Consider the following 18,792-nt stretch of genomic DNA (forward strand, 5'->3'; position numbering starts at 1 on the left):
TTTTTTTAAATCGTTTCTATTGGTATTTTTAAAGCAATAAAATCTTATTTATGAATTTCCTGAATCAATGAATCTTGAACTTATTTAAAAGTATTTTTGGTGTGAACTTTCCATTGATACATCATCTCTGAAATTGGTGATTTAGTAATATGTGTAAATAAAAGAATTTAATAATAATGTATTAACTTATTTCTTTACAGAAAAACTTCTAAATAATATGGATGTATCTTTTTTTCATTGACATTTTAATAGGCACCGTCACTAAAAATAAAAAAATAAAAAAGGATGTACTTTTTAAAACTTGTTTCTATGATTGTATGAATACAATAACTTTATTGGCGGACAAAATTATTCTGTTAATGATTATATTTGCCTTTACACATTCAGAACAGCTTGTGTCTATTTTTCTAGTTTCTAAGCTTAACTTTACCTCACAAGAACAAATTTGCAAACTGCTAAAAAACGATGTTCACAAAGTTAAGTAATGATTTAAAAATAGACATTAATAATTTAATTTTTCTCTTTTACCAGAGTAACAACATAGTTGCTAGCAAAAAGAACAAGAGGAAAGGAAACAATTCGACTGAACCTTACGCTACAACTCAACATATAAATGACAACACTTATCCCGTGTACTCCTCCCTCTCAAACGTCTCTACCTCTGAAATATACGGTTTGTAATGGATTCGTCCATCTCATAGGGATAAGTGTAGGGATTGAGATGCCAATCTAAATTCGCAACCGGCGACATCCTTGGAAATGAGTGCACTAGTTGCATCTCTTTCATATTCTTTTTTTCTTCCAGTCCCCTAGCGATTTTTGAGTCTGTCAGTTAGATAAAAAGCTCATCATAATAATTTTCATTCAAATTTTGCTTTGTGACTGTCTATTAATGACTAGGCATTCCATGTGCGGAACAATTTCAAAACTCTACTAATAGACAGGAATTGAATAAAATAGTTGCAGTTTTTACTGTGTTCAAGAAATCTTAACGGGATTAAAGTTCATATATACCGTTGCTCGCAAATCGGTCTCTTTATAAACATATATAATTCACAATAAAAAAATAATAAGTTTGAATTTCCGTTATTTGATTGTTTCTGCTGTATTTCCCCATTTTGAAATAAGAATTATTAAAAGCAATATTAATTTATTTAGTAAACAAAAATGACTTCTAAAACAGTATTACTTTTGAAAGCTGCTGATGATTCATCTTCTGATCCATATTTTGAGGTACTTTTTCTGTTGTAAATTAAAAAAATAGCTGTTGCAATTTAGTTACTTTTTTATATTAACATTTAATTTGCAAACTCAAGAATATTTCATAGAAATATTGAAGCTGATACCATATTGGGATATCTTAACTTTTATTTATTTATATCACAGAAAAATGAACTAATGCTATTAAAATTATGTGATTCTTGTTCTACAATGTGAAACTATAGTTTTCCTTCATATTTTATCATTGAAAAGATTAAATACTAAAGTATCATACAAATTGTCAGTTTGTATAATGTTGACTTGATCTGTTAAGTAATCTGTGTAGTATTAAAGAGGTAAAGTGCAGGTTTCTTCTCATCACATGAATAATTCGATGTAAAACAGTAGTACTACCTACAGAGCCCCTTAACATACTCCTTATTCTCTTAAACAGAGAAAGAAAAATTCATTTATACATATTGTTATAGATTTTTCATGGCTATTATTAACATAATTAGAATTGGGCCACATTCATAAGAAATAGATCTAGGTCAAAATGTTTATTTATCGAGTTATTTATTCTTACACTATTGCTCTTAATGTATAAAAACAAACAAATAGATTTTAATTTCACATTTTCTTTCTAGAAGTTACATGAGGCTGGGATTTCTTCAACAGTTATTCCGACTTTAGAATTTATTTTTGTAAATGATGAAATTCTTAAAAATTCTCTTTTATGCCCTGAAAACTTTAGTGGTATAATTTTTACAAGTCCACGTACTGTACAAGCTGTTCATCGGATTTTTGACACAACAGGTAAATTTTTTAGTAAGCAGCAGATTCTCGATTTTTTTTTTTTTTTGAAGTTGTCTGCTTTGACCTAGAAAATTAAGAAGATGATTATTCAAAGTGAATAACACATTATATGAATTTAACAATAATATGTTTATTAATAAGCATAAAAATTTTGTATAAAACACTTGTAAAGGTAACAAAAAATAAACTTGAAGGAGTGTAAAAAATAAGCTTACATGGGTAAAGTCAGTAGCTTTTACAGTGGAAAAAATTTACATACATATTATATACTTAGAATCAGTTAATATAACTGTCCTTGTTTATTTGGATTTCTGGAAATTATACCATTGGTATTTTTACTGTTCATGTCACAACTTTTGCATTTATAAATTCCAAATCAATGAAAATATCTTAGCCAGATGTGGTTAATGTAACAAATTAGATTAACTATAAGTATTTTTTAGAAAATAAAAGTTGTTTATAAATCTTCATTAAATTTTTTTTTTAAATTCATGAACGATTTTAAATTTGTTCTTTAATTTCAAATTACTCTATTTCAAAATTCCCTTTTTTAATCTAAAATGAAGCAAATAAAATGTTTTATGAATTATTATTTTATTACTAAGTAATTCAGAATAGGTATAAGAAGATAAAAATATATGCAATGCAAATTTACATGACTGCTCAATCTAAGGTCAGTGTTTTTTTTTTTTTTTGTGTGTGTGTGTTTTTTTTGGAAGACATGTTTGTATAATTAGAAATTTCAATTATTATTAATAATATTAATACATTACTATACTTATTTTCAATGACAAAATTCATGATTAAGAATTACAAGTAACAAGACATATTTAATTATCTGGCTAAATTTAAATTTTCCTACAAATGAAGAGACAAATTAAAAATTTAATATCTTTTGAATGTCACTAAAAATATGATGAACTGATAATATTGTTAGTAATGATATTAATATTAAGAATTTGCACCTACTATTAATTTGTTATTATTTATATCATTATATTTATTGAATTATGATCAGATTCGAATATCATAAATGCCAACTTTCAATAAAATGTTATGCTTACATTAACTATTATTTCAACATCAATAAGATTTAATTGCACAGCATTTAATGCTCTATCGCAATATAATCAATGTTTCTCATTATCAATATCTTAAAATACAGGACTTGTAATTTCTTGAAAGTAAATATTTTTAAAATAAGAATATGAATTTTGAAGATGTAATTATGAATTCTTTTAAATCTTTTTATCTGCAGATCATTCATTAGCCAGTAATGTAAATTTGTTATTGAAATTTAACAAGAATAATGATACATTTTAAAAATTATATTCTGTGCTCTGTTGTTTGTATATCGACATGAAGCTTATAAAAATGTTAGTTGAACTTTTCCAAAAAAATATACATCTGTGAATATACTACTTATTATTATTAATGTAATAAATTTGAAATAATTGGTAATTCTAATTTGAAATTCAATAATTAATGCAGATATTCTAGAAATTATCCAAATTCCTTTTTGATTGTTTCCATCTTTAGATTACATTTATACTCTTACAGGATTTGATATTTCAAAATGGCAAAAAAAGATGAATTATGCTGTTGGAGAAGCCACCTCAAAATTAGCTGGTAACATATATTTTACAACTTGTGATTTCAGTTTTATTATACAATTAAATATTTTCAAACTAATTCATTTAATAAATTCATATGAACTAGCTTATTTAGTTATGAAGAAAAAATATTTTATTTTTCTCAACTCTTTCTAATTTTGTGATGCCATTTAGCAATATAATTTTTATGCAATTGGGGTTTTAGTTTGATCTGAGAATAGTCACATGAGATCTAGATGCTTACTAAATCTGGATACAAATGAATAATTCATGTGGATGAAATTAATAGAAATAAATGAATTGTTTAAAATAGAAAGTATTTCTAATTTTTTATGTTACTGAATAATTTTGGACAGGAAGGATTTACTAGTATTTTAGTAATATGTTTTTAATTATTGAATTGGACCTTTTACAGATGATCACATTTAATTTCTTAAAAAATGTATTATGTTTGTATATGAATGTTTTGGTATTTCCAGCACTATGTTTTATGTTTTTTAAAATTTAGAATCTTTTATTTGTAGCCTCGCTTCTGCAGTTAGATTTGTTAGGAGAAGAAGCTGGGTCTAGTGAAGAACTTTGCAAAGTTATTTCATCTTCTGTTGGTAAACTTTTGATATGTTCATAAGCTCAAATTGTTTTACATTTTATGATGTGAGTTTATATTTTCTCCTTGCAATGCAAAGTTAAAGACATTTGTCTCTTATATGTTTGAAATTTTGTACCATCACAGAAACAAAACTAACTAACTAGCATAATTCTGACATTGTGTGTAATTCATACAGTAGGAAGAGCAATCTGTAAAAGAGAACTAATTCCTCTGAAAGGGTTAAGATGTAAAATTTTTAAAAGGGATTGTGCCCAAATGCACACTAACTTCAGAGTAGTCAGGCAATCACAATATTAAAGTTTGTTAATGCAATTTAAAACTGTATCAACATTTATCCATACCAGGACCGAAGTTAGCCAAATAAGGGCCCACAGGCAAATCAGTTTTCAGGGCTCCTTTTCTCAATTCTCAAAACCTGATTTATTTTATTGACTTTAATATCATATTTATATGTTAATTTTTTTTAAGTTTTTTTTTATTTAAAATTAAAATAATTATTACAAATTTATTATTTAATCAATTTTATTAGTTAAAACTGTTGGCTGACAAATTTTTTTCAATAGAAGAACATTTTTAAGTAAAAAATCTATAATAAACCAAAATAATAAAAATATTTAATTCAAATTTAATTAATAGTGGAAAGGTGACCCAATTCTTTAACACATTCAAAATATTCTTTAATTAGAAGACCGGGCTTTTTTTAATTAAAAAAAGGCATTTTATGAAATTATAAAATTATTCATATATTATATTTCGATTTATATTATGTGTCATTTTAAATTGTAACTTATCTCAATTTTTTTAAATACAAATTCTGTTAATATATTTCGGAAATCATTTTTTCCCCCTAATACATCATGTTCACTGGCCATAATAACTATAGTCCACGTGTTCTTGATTTGCTAACGATATATAACAGTTGCTCAGTAGCTTCGGTTTCGAAACAATTTCATTCATCATGCATTTGTGATCACAAGGCAGCTGTAAATTTGCAGTACAATCATTGCATTCAGAAAAGTTGATTGTACTGTATTAAATATATTATTGAAAAGAATAGACTTCAGGCACTATTGTTTCCTCATATATCTCAAGAAATTGTGACATGAAGTATTGAAAATATTCCCTTTCATCACCAAACAGATTCAGTATCCTCTGATTGATATTCTCTAAATTTATAAGGATTGCCACGCCACGGGAAAACCTGAAAAATCTTTAAAACACAGGTAATTTAAAAATCGATTAAAAAATGCAGGGAAATTTGAAAATTTTCATAAAAACCAGGAAAATACAAGGAATTTTAAGTTTCTTAGGTATTTTTTCCCCCATCTAAAATATGCCGATCTCTAAAGATTACAAGAATAAAAGATCGTAACCATCGCTTCAAAAACGAAACAATACCATTCGCGATTGTGTAGTGCGGAAACTCACACCTTTTCTTTCTTCCCCTTTTTTCTCTATGGATCAAACCAGTTTCTATTTGTGAGACAGTTGTTCTTTTTCCATTAGATACCGGAATTGTGGCTAATGAGCATGCGCGAGACTTGCGAAAGATTAGAATGCATTTCTCTGGTGGGAATAGCATCATTCAATCTGCGGACGTATCGCTGTGCTATTTAGTCACTCACACATGAGTTTATTGAACGGTTTATCATTTGAGAAATTGTGAGCTTATTCAGAGTATATTAGAAATTTTTTTTCAAACAAAGAGCTGTTCAAAATCCATATTTAATACGAAATGGACGGATAAAAAAAAAAAATCAGTCCTTTATTTGCTGGAAGGGTTCGAGAAATCCATTTGTTGCGTACTGCTCTCTTTGTAAGAAAATAATAAACCTAGGTAATATGGGAGAACAGACTCTTATTAGTCATGTCCCAAAAGGGAAACAAAATCAGTTCAAAAACGTCATAATTATTAATATTAGACTTTGTATCTAAAGGATTGAAGAAGGTGATATGTGAGGTCCAAAACGTCAAATTTAATGTCCAAAAACATATCGATTTCGAACTTTTTTTAGTTCAAGAACAATAATTTAAAGATGAACTTTTATGAAGATTAAAACGTATTGCGTCACATTCAACCTTTAATGCATTCAATGATACGTCGGAAATATTTTCAAATATGTTCACTGGATGGGAAATGGTTAAAAATGTACGCTAGCCCGTACAGAAATGCCGTACCTTATTTGGTAAGGATTAGTTCTATTAAACTTATAGCTGAAAAATCTGGAGAAATTGATGCCCAAATACATGAATTGGCAAAAATGAATAAAGAGAAAAAGGTAATTTTTCTTTGTAACGCTTTTTATGTTAAGTAATCAGTAAAGGATTTGTATCATGATAACAAAAATGGTTTGCATTTTATTCTACCTTAATTAATCCTTAATTTGTGTGACTTAAAATTAAAGAGTATGAGAGGTAATATATCCCCTTCCTCTCTTAACATATAAATTTTGTCTTGCGAAATTCTAGATAATAAATAAATAATTTTTTTTTGTATGTAGATATCAAAATTCTTTTATTATGCTTTTATTTCAAATAATGTTAAATTGTTGCTTCCCTTTCTTGCTTTTTCCACTCCTTGAAATCATATTGCCTTATAACTAATACGAGTGCTATTTTTGCATTTCCTCGTATATTATAAATGCATGTATAGGGAAAAAAACAGGGATTTTTTTCCCCTTGATTAGTTAAGCCCTGATTTATGGGCAGCTTTTTTTTAATTTCGACATTGATCCTTTTTGCAAAAGCAACCAAATATCCAAGTATGGTATTAATTTTACTATGTTTTGTTCTCAGCTTTTCTTTCCCTCTAAGTACAACCTGTTCCATACCCTCATCGTTGTATTGGTCATCAAATATTTCCTTTGCCTTTGTTTCAGTAATAAGCGAACATTTTTCTATGTTTCCTCAGAAACTGCAGCAACAGTTTCAAAAGATCAACAACTGTTCAAATTCAATTATTTCTTTTTTGGAGATATATACCAATCCCATCGATCTGATATAATATTACAGCACAGAAAACTATCATGGCATTCTTTTCTTTTGCTACTTTTATTTTTTTTAATCATTTAATAATATTTGACCTCGTGAAATGACTGGCTTGTAAATTTGCTTGGAAATTTTTGTAACCTTTTGACAAGACCTTGGTTGCATCAACCCTTGTTAGCACCATCTTATTTCAACTACTCTTTATAGAACCAATGCTGAATCTTACTTACGTTTACTATTTTTTTAAGGATGTAGTAGCATAATCCCATATTGACTAGCTAAAGCTGAAAAAAAAAAATTGTATAGGGTTTGTAAGAATCTGAAGAATGAAATAGTGCCAATACAACTTTCCACAGCATAAAGTCCTATTAAATTGAAGGAGTGCACTGTGCATGGAATATAGTATTTCAGTTGGTTTATTTTGATAATGTATTTGAAGACCTTTGTAACAGCCAAATATATTTGAGGCATTGTTGCTGGAATAGCCTTTCATATGTTTTACATTGATGTTCTATTTTACAAAAAAAAAAAAAAAAAAAAAAAAGAATGAATATAAGGAAACGTTCTGTTTATTCATCGAATAGCCCAACATATCTTAGCATTACAGTCATTTGATCCATATGATATATGTCTGGCATCAAATCGACACTTAATGAAAGATACTTGGCGTCAAGATTTCTTTAACAATATTTATGAAAAATCTTTTCCCCTATTGTGTTCATTATTTCTTCACAAATTATTGAAGATAAGTATGATGATCTTCCTGTATTTTCATTACCATACTTGGCTAAATTAGAACTGAGAAATAGGTCATCTGTGGTTCATTGTAAAATTCCTAAGTAATTGCTATTATGTTGATAACCAAGCAGCTTATTATCACTGCAAAATACTAGGCCATGTAGTGAAAGAAATTTCACCTATGACACGATTCTTTCTAGAATCTTAATCCATTATTCCTATGTTCTGCCAAACAGCAATTTCATTATATTGATGATTAGCCCCTGATTTCTCCATTTGCTGATTAGTATCTGTTTATTCGTTTGCAGCAGTGCGCTATCTTCATATTATAAGATTTCCTGTGATGCATTCTTCCAGTTATAAAATCCTTTTGAATTAGGTTTTGGATTTCACTGAAAAATATGCATGAAAAACTGTATGCTGATAGAGAGAACAAAAGCTGTTCTCTTTTGATTTGCTCACATCTTTTATATTTTGGAAAAAACATAGATCGTGAAAAAAAATATTTTGCCTTATCTGATCTAATTCGTGACTTGAGATTTGAAAAAAAAAAAAAAAAAAAAAATCGCAATCAGAATGCTAACAATATTTAGGATCTTACTACACCAAAAATCCTGCTCTTCGCTGTTGATGTTTTGCTATAATCTAACAACATTTTGAAATTTTATTTCTAAATTAATTATGGTTTCATTAAATGATGGAACTTCAATTTCAACTGCACCCATTAATATGACTGAATCAAAAGCTGTAATCTTAATATAAATAAAAATCATTGTAGTTATGAAAATATGTTACATATCTCTTAAATAATTGGGCCGAAATAAACCAAACCTTGGATATTTATTATTTAAGACAAGATAATGCATATTATCAACTTTTCAAAGTGTAATAGTTAATTAAATATTCAATTAATTACAAATCATTCGAAATTTTACTCCTTTTTTGCAATAACTTCGGAGCAAATTATTCCACAAGATATATTTTATATCATTTTAAAATTCAAATTTTTTCACTTTCGTTTCCGTTTAACGTTTCCTCCAATTTTTTTCCATATTTAATTAAAAATAAAGTAGATGCAGATGATTTTGAAATAAGAAATTTTATTTATGGTTTTTAAAATCTTCTGGTTCAATTGACATTCTCATTTCAATCTAAAACATTTCCAACGATTAAAAGATTTTATGTATTATAATATTCCATGAAAAAGTAGTTTTTACATCAAAAATATTAGAACAAAAAGTATTTTAATTCCGAACAACCCAGAATATATAAGCTAATGATTTAATAAAAGTGGAGAGATAGGAACCAAAATATACAGAAATCTCTTCAAAACATTGTCAGCCTAAGGACAAGAAAGTCAAACTCTATCTTTCGAACTGCTGTAACAATTTTTTTTTCCTTCTTTATTTTGTGATAACAACAAAATATTTTTTTCTCTTTCTTTATTTTAAAACAGAGAGAAATTGGTGAGTTTGTCAACCGAATAAAAGAAATAAGACCTCACCTGTTCACCCGGAGAATATGAAAACATGAAATAAATCCGAAGGAAAATATCCTGAAATGTCAACGAAAGTTTATTCTTATTAAAATATGTTCGCGTACAACGTACTTGCAAATTAAAATAAATAAAAATGTTCTCTTTCCATCAAAAAAAAAAAAAAAAAAATTCTTGCCCGTCCCTTCAAAGTTGCCTACTATACTTATTTGATAATCAAGCCCTGATCCGTGCATCTAAGTAATTATTCTTGATCTGTTCAATAAGAAATTACAAGCAAGTAAAATTTGAATCTGTAATATTAAAATAAATTTAAAACTTTTATTGATATTTTGCAAGATAGCATATTTGATCCTGAATATTTTTTGCTATAGTTATATAGAGTATTTAAGCATAATGTGCATTTACATTTGTTTAAAAATAATTTTTAGCATGTAATATAATTTATCTAAGTTAATGTTTGAAAATTTTTGAATAGTAATACCAATTAATTTTGACAAAAGAGGGTTACAAACACTATTTTATTGTTATTAGATTATCATCTCCTTTCTGCAGATAAATTTTTGTTATTAAAAATGCTTTGTTTTCTCTGTAATATTATGCACTTAGGAAATTAATCATAAATTCTGGATTTGTTATTGAAATTGACTTCAGGTATACCAAACTTTTTTTTTTCAATAACAATTTAAAATATTCAATACAAAGTTTATCAGTTATGCTTTATAAAATAATTCAATATTTTAGCATATTTCTTTCTGGAAGAAGAGATGAAAAATTAATTAAATGAAGTGAAGAATTTTTTTATTTTATATATATACATGTAATGATATTTTAATTCTAATTTCAATTTAATTAATTTCCAAGATTTTATCTTAATTTAGCCCATAGTAACTTCATTCTAAAAATATTATCTAATTTCTTGATCCAATTCCACTTTCTGTTTAAATAATTCCTCTGTAAAAATAATGCGCCATCAGTACTACGTATCAAGAGAAAGTGATATCTTCGTTTGCCCTTGAAAAGGTGTCAAAGGTCACCACGTGTATTGAATTGGCGCCCGTCCAGAAATCCTATGTTATATAAGACTAGTGATCATTTTTTCGTCCCTTTTGCTCCTTTCTGCTTTTGTGGTGCACTGCGTCTTCTTGTAAATTAAAATGCCTGCCACTCCGAATAGAATAAAACGAAATGAAAAATACAACGTCTCGTCTGTCTTCAACCAAAATAATTGTTACATATTATTTAGCCGACAGGATTGGAAATATATTCTGTGTGTGTGTGTGTGTGTGTGTGTGATATTTTAATATCTAATTTAATTCAAATTAACTTACTAAATTGTTTGCCTAATTCGGCCCATGTCGGGGTTATTCTAAAGTGTTCTCTTGCTTTCTGATACCATTTCACTTATGAAGCTGTTTAAAAGTTACTGCGCAATTAATTCTACGTCTCAAGTGAAAGTTATCCCTTCGGTGCCCTTGCCAAGGTGTCAAAAGTCACCACGTGTATTGAATTGGTGCGTGGCCGGAAATCCCATGTTATATAAAACTAGTGATCATTTGTTTCGTCTGTTTTCTTCTGCTTTTGTGCCGCGCTGCGTCTTCTTGTAAATAATCATGCCTGCCACCCGGAAGAGAATAAAACGAAATTAAAAATACAATATCTCGTCTATGTCTTCAAGCCTGCCTTCTACTGCAAACAAAATAATGTTATATAAATTATTAATTTTATGTCTGGAAGAAGATACAGTTGAAAGAAAACGAACTTATATTTATAAAAAAATCAACTGATATTTAAATATTAATTGAATGTGATATTTTTTAATGAGACAGTACATTTAGAAATAATACAGTTAAAAAAAAGAAACAAGGAAATCCACATTTTAAAAGCTATAGATTTAAGAGCAGGATATTTACAATAATTTTTTTTAAATAAGCTCTATTTGAATTAAATTGCAGTTAAATATTCTTTGTAGCTAAAAAACGTTCCTAAGTTTGTCATACAAATGGCATAAAATGATTTAAATGAGGTGAAATTTGTATATTTGTTCCCTTTTCTTTGTAAATAATTATATATACTCTTAACTCTATAATATATGATGCAGGCAATAAATTGTTAAGTAAGTTTATATATATTGTTTTCAAGTATTTCATTTGTTACTGTGAAAGTTTTCCCTAACCTATAAGTCAAATGATTGAGAAAAAAATTTCCACAGTAATTTAAATGTTTGATGTTGTTTAATTGATGTGGTATATAGAAACATAACTTTATTTGTTTTTTAATGGGGCTTTTTGCATATCTCAATTAATTCCTATCACCTCCCGTATTGTATTTCATATTTGTGAAAAAAATTCTTACTTAATTTTTTTGTTAACAATTTAGATTGTTGTTTGTTTGTTTTGTTAACAATTTAGACTGCGACAAATTTGTGGAACCATTTTTATTTCCATGCAGTCAAAAAAGTAATGATACTATACTAAAGATTCTGACAGAAAGTGGTAAGTGTAATTTTTTATTTAATTGCATGAAATTCGTTATTTTTTTTGTCATACAAATTTTATTGATACCGCCCCCCCCCTTCTCCCTTCTATATCTTTTACACAGCAATATTTTATTTTTAGGCTTGCAAGTGAAAAAAGTAATTTGCTATAAGACAGAAAGTAATTCTCATATGAAAGAAAATTTGGAAAGATTAATTGCTGAAAAGGTAAGATATGAAATTATTTATACAAAATTTTATTTTGAAAAAATGTAAGTTAGTTGTTGCTTTTAAAGCATTTTGGTATCAGTTTGCTCACAGTTCAAAACTTTCAGTTTTGAAAAAAATATTTTATACCATAAATACACATCCTGTGATAATTTATATTATATAACTATACAACCAAGAATATTTTATCTTTTCCAAATGGTTGGTGAGATTTGTTTCCAAAAAAATAGGAAGCAGATTGAACTTCTTTCTCATATAATTCAAATTCATCATGTAAAGTTGAAACATTCGCTTTATCAACTTATGAATAATATAAGTTTTAGCTATCAAACCTCATTAAAGATAATGAAAAGCAGTGAAATTGGCCTGATATGTGGAGCAAAATTTTACTTACTTTTTATGTTTCTTAAACACAGTAAAGTTAAATTTTTATCTATTAGCGAAATGCCAAGTTTGCTTATTGTTTCTATATATACTGTAGTACCTGGAAGATCCAGCTTCGTTCGGCTTATATATATATTTTTTCTTATTGTAAATAAAATCCTATCCTATGGCTTGTTTAAAATTATAAAGGAAATCTAACCAAATTGCAAACGCGGGATCGAACATGAGAAAAATGCATGGGAGTCCGAAGCTCTAACCACTACTCCATCTCTTATACGCTTATGCAGGTCATGTATTGCGTCAATATTTAGTTATTAAAAAAATGATTGTGTGTGCGTGCTTGTAAAATTGCTTCCCCCCACCCCCCTTCAGGAAAGACACCTATATCGATAACTTTAAAAAGCCTATAAAACCTTGACTAAATATAAAATTTGATCCAAATCGTTTGAGCCGTTTCTGAAATACATGAAATAATTTATATATATACAAGAATTGCTCGTTTAAAGTTATAAGATAAAATTTAAAAAAAGATTCGGATTTCTAACCTGTATCTTACATTGTTAAAAGGACTCAGGGAAAATATTTGATGACATAATTAACTATATACAGATGATTCTATATTCATGGAACAAACTTTAAGGGGTAGTATAACTTTTTAAAACTTTGTTTTAATGTATAGGAATGTATGATCGGAAATGACGCATTAAAACAGAAAAATTTAAACATGAAAAAAAAAAAAAATTATTTACAACATTATCATAAAGTTCCTCTTGAAGCAACGAGATCCTAATTTGTGTCCATTGGAGTTTGTAAATAATTGTCATCATATTCCTCCATAATAAGTAATCGATGCTTAATAAATCTGGCGATCGGGGAGGGGGGTCATCAGATTAGTCCACCACGCCCTGCAAAACTAATATATAAGTAAATGAGGACGTCAAATTTGAAATGGGCTGGTGCTCCATCATGTTGAAACCACATTTGATTACGAATGGTAGCAATTCTGGTAAAACATCTTGCCGAAAAATATGTTAATATGAGATAGTGAGTCGCACTGGCTGAAGATATATATAGGCCGTGAAAAAATTATTCACAATACTTGCCTAGCATTTACAGAGAATGATTTCTAAAACGCATGTGGCAGTGTAGCGTGTGTATTTTCGGTTGCTCTGTACACATTGACACTGTATTTTCGGTTGTACTGTACACATTGAAAATACTTTTCTGTATGAAAGTCGCCTTATCCGTGAATAGTACAAAAGCTGGGAAATCCAGCTGCAAGAACCATTGGAAGGAATATATGTGCAGAGAGTAATCACTTGCTTGCAAAGTCCTCTGAATATGGAAAGGGTGTAAACGTACTTTATTTGATTCTCTATAAACATGGATTAACTTGCATATATATTGCCTGCAGTAATTCTAGTACTTATGTGATTTGTTTCATCCTTAATGCTCAAGATAATTTCGATTTCATACAGTTCGTGTTCCAGTCCTTCAATCAGAGCTCGCGTGGAATGAACTATGTTCACAAAGATGCCGATGCAACCCCTCAAACATTCTATGATTTAGCATACACCTGTTCGAAAAGCGTTTCTGACACTGTCGCAGCGCTGCTCTGCCGGTCTCATTAGTAGCATTGTACATTAGATACATGTCAACTTTCTTACGGTTTTAAAAATCTACCATTGCGGCCGTAACCTTAGTTGCAAATGACATTTTTCCGCAGATGCAGCAGATCAGAGATAGCCGGGTACACTACTGACCTCATCCTAAGTAGCGCATAATATCATAAAAATGGGAAAAGTAATATATATAATATTTTTCCCTGTATTGAAACAGTGTAAAATGTAAGAGTTTTATAATGTTATACAGTATTTTTTCATGATATTGAGCAATGTTTTATTATACAGTATAATATTATACAGTAGTGAATAAATTATACAATACGGGAAATTATAGGTATTAGTCAAGTAATAATTTAAAAGAAATTTTAATTAACTAAATCTATAAAAATTATATTTTTTAAGTAAACAAGGGAACAGCACACAGACTGAAGTAAAACTCCGGAAATACTCATTTCCGGTGTCAGGAGTTGCCAGAATGTTCGCTTAAGGCAGAGATTTGTCATCCCATCCGGTGATGCATTACTGTTCTGGTGCTACAAAATGTAAAATTTATATGATTATGTATTCAAAATGTAAAATTTAGGTAGAAAAAATAATTTAGACTCTTGTCATCTATATAAGCACTTCTTTCTAATTCTACACACGTTTCTCATAAGCTATTGTGTTTATCTTGTTTTCGACTTACGTTATATTTCGAACCTGAGAACGTTTGAGTCGTTGTTCGTCGTCTTACCCTCAGGACTTGGGAAATTTCGAAAGTGTCGGTTGGATTATGGCTATAAAGTATCATTTAAGGGGTTCTGTTCCATATGAAGTGACATTCAATTATTAAATCTAATTCTGAGTAGCCACTTTAGTTTTAGTTAAATTAATCCTTTACAGTTTCTGGTTGGTAATGTAATTTAAAGTAAAAGAGAGTTTTTTCGCTCGAAATCATGTGTTTGCTATCGAAGGAAGCTACAAAAGTAATTGCTTTAAAAAACCTCTCATTTTTTAAAAAATCATTTACTATTTTTTTAACTTGATTTATTTTATAAACAAAGAAATTTCAACATTAATTAAAAGCCGAAACAGTTCTCTGTAAAACGCGAGTTCTTCATCATATCTTTTCATAGTTTGTCTAAAAAAAAATTGAGAGGTTTTAATAATTTCTGATCTAAATAATAGAATGATTCGACGCATGGAGCGGTTTTTTATAAAGCTTTCGATGTATTGTGAGATGACTATTTATAATATTTTGACTGTGCTAAAAATCAGTCAGCATTTATTAATTAGTTTTTTAAAAACAAAACGTTTAATTTTTTATGGGGAAAGAAGACACTTTTCGATATCAAAACGCAAAGCTCTCTAAAAGTGAACTTATTTTAACGGTATACAAATACAGCTACGTGATATCTTGAATTAAAATTAATATTTTTTTTTGTTAAACTTTGCTTTGTGTAATATTTTTGAAAATTAAGAATATCGGAAATATTATTAATGTTTTGGAATAGTATTCTGTATTCCCTGGTATTCATAATATTATATAATGTTTTGCAATTATTATAAAATATTTGTGTGCTGCTGGAATACCATAACATTACCAGCCAATCACAGCTGCCTAGATTGGATTACTGTTGATTATCGCAATTTTGAGCATTTATTATAAACATAGCATCAAAGGACTTTGTTTTGTTGCGATAATGTAAGTAACCAAAGTTTTTCCTTTTGTGTTTCAATTTTTATGTTTCAACTCGTTACTTTCGACCAGGCAATCTTATACAAAAATGCATGTTTAGTAAACTGTACACCCCTCAAAACTTGTCCCATGACTGTAGAATCATGCAATGTATCAAATTATTGTTACAAGTCATTAATGACAGTAATTCAAAATTTTTTTAGTGTTTTACTTGGTATCAGTTCAAAAACTCTGGATCTGCCACATATTTGTAACAGGTATTACTAATGTTTTTTCAGAAGTATAAAATGAATATGTGATGAGGTTTTTCCCCCCATAATTTAATTTTTTTTACTTATTAATTTCTGAATGCTATGCTCTTTATGCTATGGACAAGATGGCATTTTTGCATAATTAATGTGATAAAAACTATTTGTTGTCAAGAAATTTGTAAGATTTAAAAAAATTATATTTACTACTATAAACTGACCTGGACATGTCACTGCTTTATTTATATTTAAAAATTAAATGCTTACATTCGATTGCATGTTTTTCATGTTTATAATTTTTTTTAAATTATGTAAAACAGTAATTTCTTTTTAATTGTTAAATGCCTTTATAATATAAATTTAGTTATTAAACTAGATTACATTCTTGAATGTAGATCAGTATCAAATATTAGATTTTGCAACAGCTCATTTATTTTTTTTATGCTATCTATTTAGTGAAATTCTTTTTTACTTGGCATTTAACATTATCATACTATTTTAAAGTCCAGGTATCAGATTCCTATTAGGACATATTTCTCACCTAATCTATTTTAATATCTTTAAATGACCTGTAAATTTGAAATATAGATAAAATGCTTTCTAGATTTTAAAAAAATATTATGGAATCTTAGGAAACAAATATGAATTTCCTGTTTTATATCAATGCTATAAAAAGTTACTTTTTATGAATTGTCATGATGAGAATTAAATATTGGGAAATTTTAAATAATGCCAAATTTGAACAAAGTTGAGCATAAAAAATATCAAACTACTAATAGAATAGAATAGAATTTTAGGATATAGACCATATATATAGAAACTACAAAACATGATTCAATTAATTTTCGGATGGTTCCATTCTTGATCTACATACTTTAAAACCTTTTTCATTCTAAGGAATACAAGAAACTTTGTTGATGCACTGTATTATAGCAACTTCTCATTACATAGCATTATTGTCCTGAACCATATCACCAAAATTTAAAATAAAATTATTTATATTTCTTCTTTAAATGGCACTATTGCAAAATGTAAACAGAAAGAATTCTAGCTAAATCGTAAGAAAATTATTAAACAACAGCTGTAAAAGATTGGACTAAATATAAGGTGTTTTTACTAAAATATATATGGCATTAAAGGCAACATTTAATATTCTTAAGTGTGTTTGGGATTGAGAGCATTATTAATCAAACTGAAAAAATCCGAATTGCTAAATTCAAAGTATATCAAGCATATAGTAATTTCAAATAACTGAATAAAACATTTTTAATAAAAAGACAAGAGTGAAAGTTAGATATTTTAATTGCTTGCTACCGATTAATGCAGTGATTAGAAAACGAAATTTTTGTTTAAAACTAAGTTATAAATTTAATTAATAATTATAATGGATAAAACTTTCTTAAAATTACTGCTTATTTATGCCTTCAGCAAGAAATATAAACTGATATCTAGTACATCATAAAGTTAATATCTTCTATAATGGCCTAATAATCTCCAGTTAATTGAATGAATCTCTTTCAAAGGTTTGTAAGTCTCTATTCTGCTTGCTGTAAGGTTACTAATAAAATTAAGACTAGTTTAAAAAGAATATTCCTTATTTAAAAATTCTTAAAGACAATCTTATATTTTCATAATGAAAACTACATAATTAGTGTATAACTATAAAAAGGAATTGCTAATTGTCATCTCATTTACATCACGGTTCAAATTTTAAGTGTTATTATAATCTGATATATGTAAAGTGCAAAGTTCGAAAATCTGTAATAATTTTTAATAAATTGTATATTTTACTGTTTCAGGGTATTCCAGATATCATTGTGTTTTTCAGTCCATCTGGAGTTGAATTTAGCAGCAAAATTATAAATGAATCTTTGTGGAAAACAAAGCAACCTCAAGTAAGCTACATTTCTAAACTTTTTTTGTAAAATGCTATGATATTTAGGAAAAAAAGAAAATTTTTTTATTTTATTTTAATTTTAGTGCATAGCGATTGGGCCAACAACTGAGCAAGCAATTAAGAAAGCTAACATGAATCTCTGCAAAGTTGCCAAAAAGCCAAATCCAGACAGTGTATTAGAAGCAGTTAAGAGCCTCCTGTAAACTTATGTTGGATGATGTTTCTTCTTTAATCTTATTTCATATTACTTTCACAGTTTTTTTTTTAATTTAAAATTTTTGCATTCTTTTAGATACAGAAGGATAAAACTTTATCGCATAACCGAAATATTTATAGTATTTTATATAGTTTATATGCATGTATGATAGTGCATAGATGCCAATACTTTGGAGAGAGGGCATCCGTCATTAAATTACCTATTTCATATGAATATGCAATTTGATACTGAAAAAGTCATTTGCTTTTCTAAGTATAATAAATCTTCCTTTAGTAAAGTTATTTTTCATTCTTTAAATTGCCCACCTTACAAAATAAATAATGATCTTTTTGACTGATCAAGTGAAAAAATTTTTTTATAAGTGAAAAGCTGTACATATCTTGTAAAGGCATATTTCACACCACAAAATGTTCAAAATGAAAGAAATTAGTGTTAGTGTATTCTAAGTTTACTGTAATAAAAGTTTTATTGTGAAAGTATTGTGTTATTGTAATATAAGTTTATTGTGCAAGTATTTACACTGTATATTAAAAAGAATTTTTACTTGGAGAATGAATTTTAATTGTATAAAAAATGTTT

General features: G+C 27.8%; 1 protein-coding gene across 1 annotated transcript; it reads left to right on the top strand.

Moving 5' to 3' along the window:
- Positions 1 to 495: 495 nt before the first annotated feature.
- Positions 496 to 18,752, top strand: LOC129960808 (uroporphyrinogen-III synthase-like). Its single transcript, XM_056074462.1, has 8 exons — positions 496 to 1,233; positions 1,848 to 2,016; positions 3,577 to 3,645; positions 4,154 to 4,234; positions 11,872 to 11,955; positions 12,079 to 12,164; positions 17,899 to 17,994; positions 18,080 to 18,752. The coding sequence occupies exons 1-8, from the start codon at positions 1,168 to 1,170 to the stop codon at positions 18,197 to 18,199; spliced, it is 771 nt and encodes a 256-aa protein (XP_055930437.1). The 5' UTR covers positions 496 to 1,167; the 3' UTR covers positions 18,200 to 18,752.
- The last annotated feature ends 40 nt before the right edge of the window (positions 18,753 to 18,792 follow it).

Source organism: Argiope bruennichi, chromosome X2 (genome assembly GCF_947563725.1).
Source record: "Argiope bruennichi chromosome X2, qqArgBrue1.1, whole genome shotgun sequence".
Classification (NCBI taxonomy): Eukaryota; Metazoa; Arthropoda; class Arachnida; order Araneae; family Araneidae; genus Argiope; species Argiope bruennichi.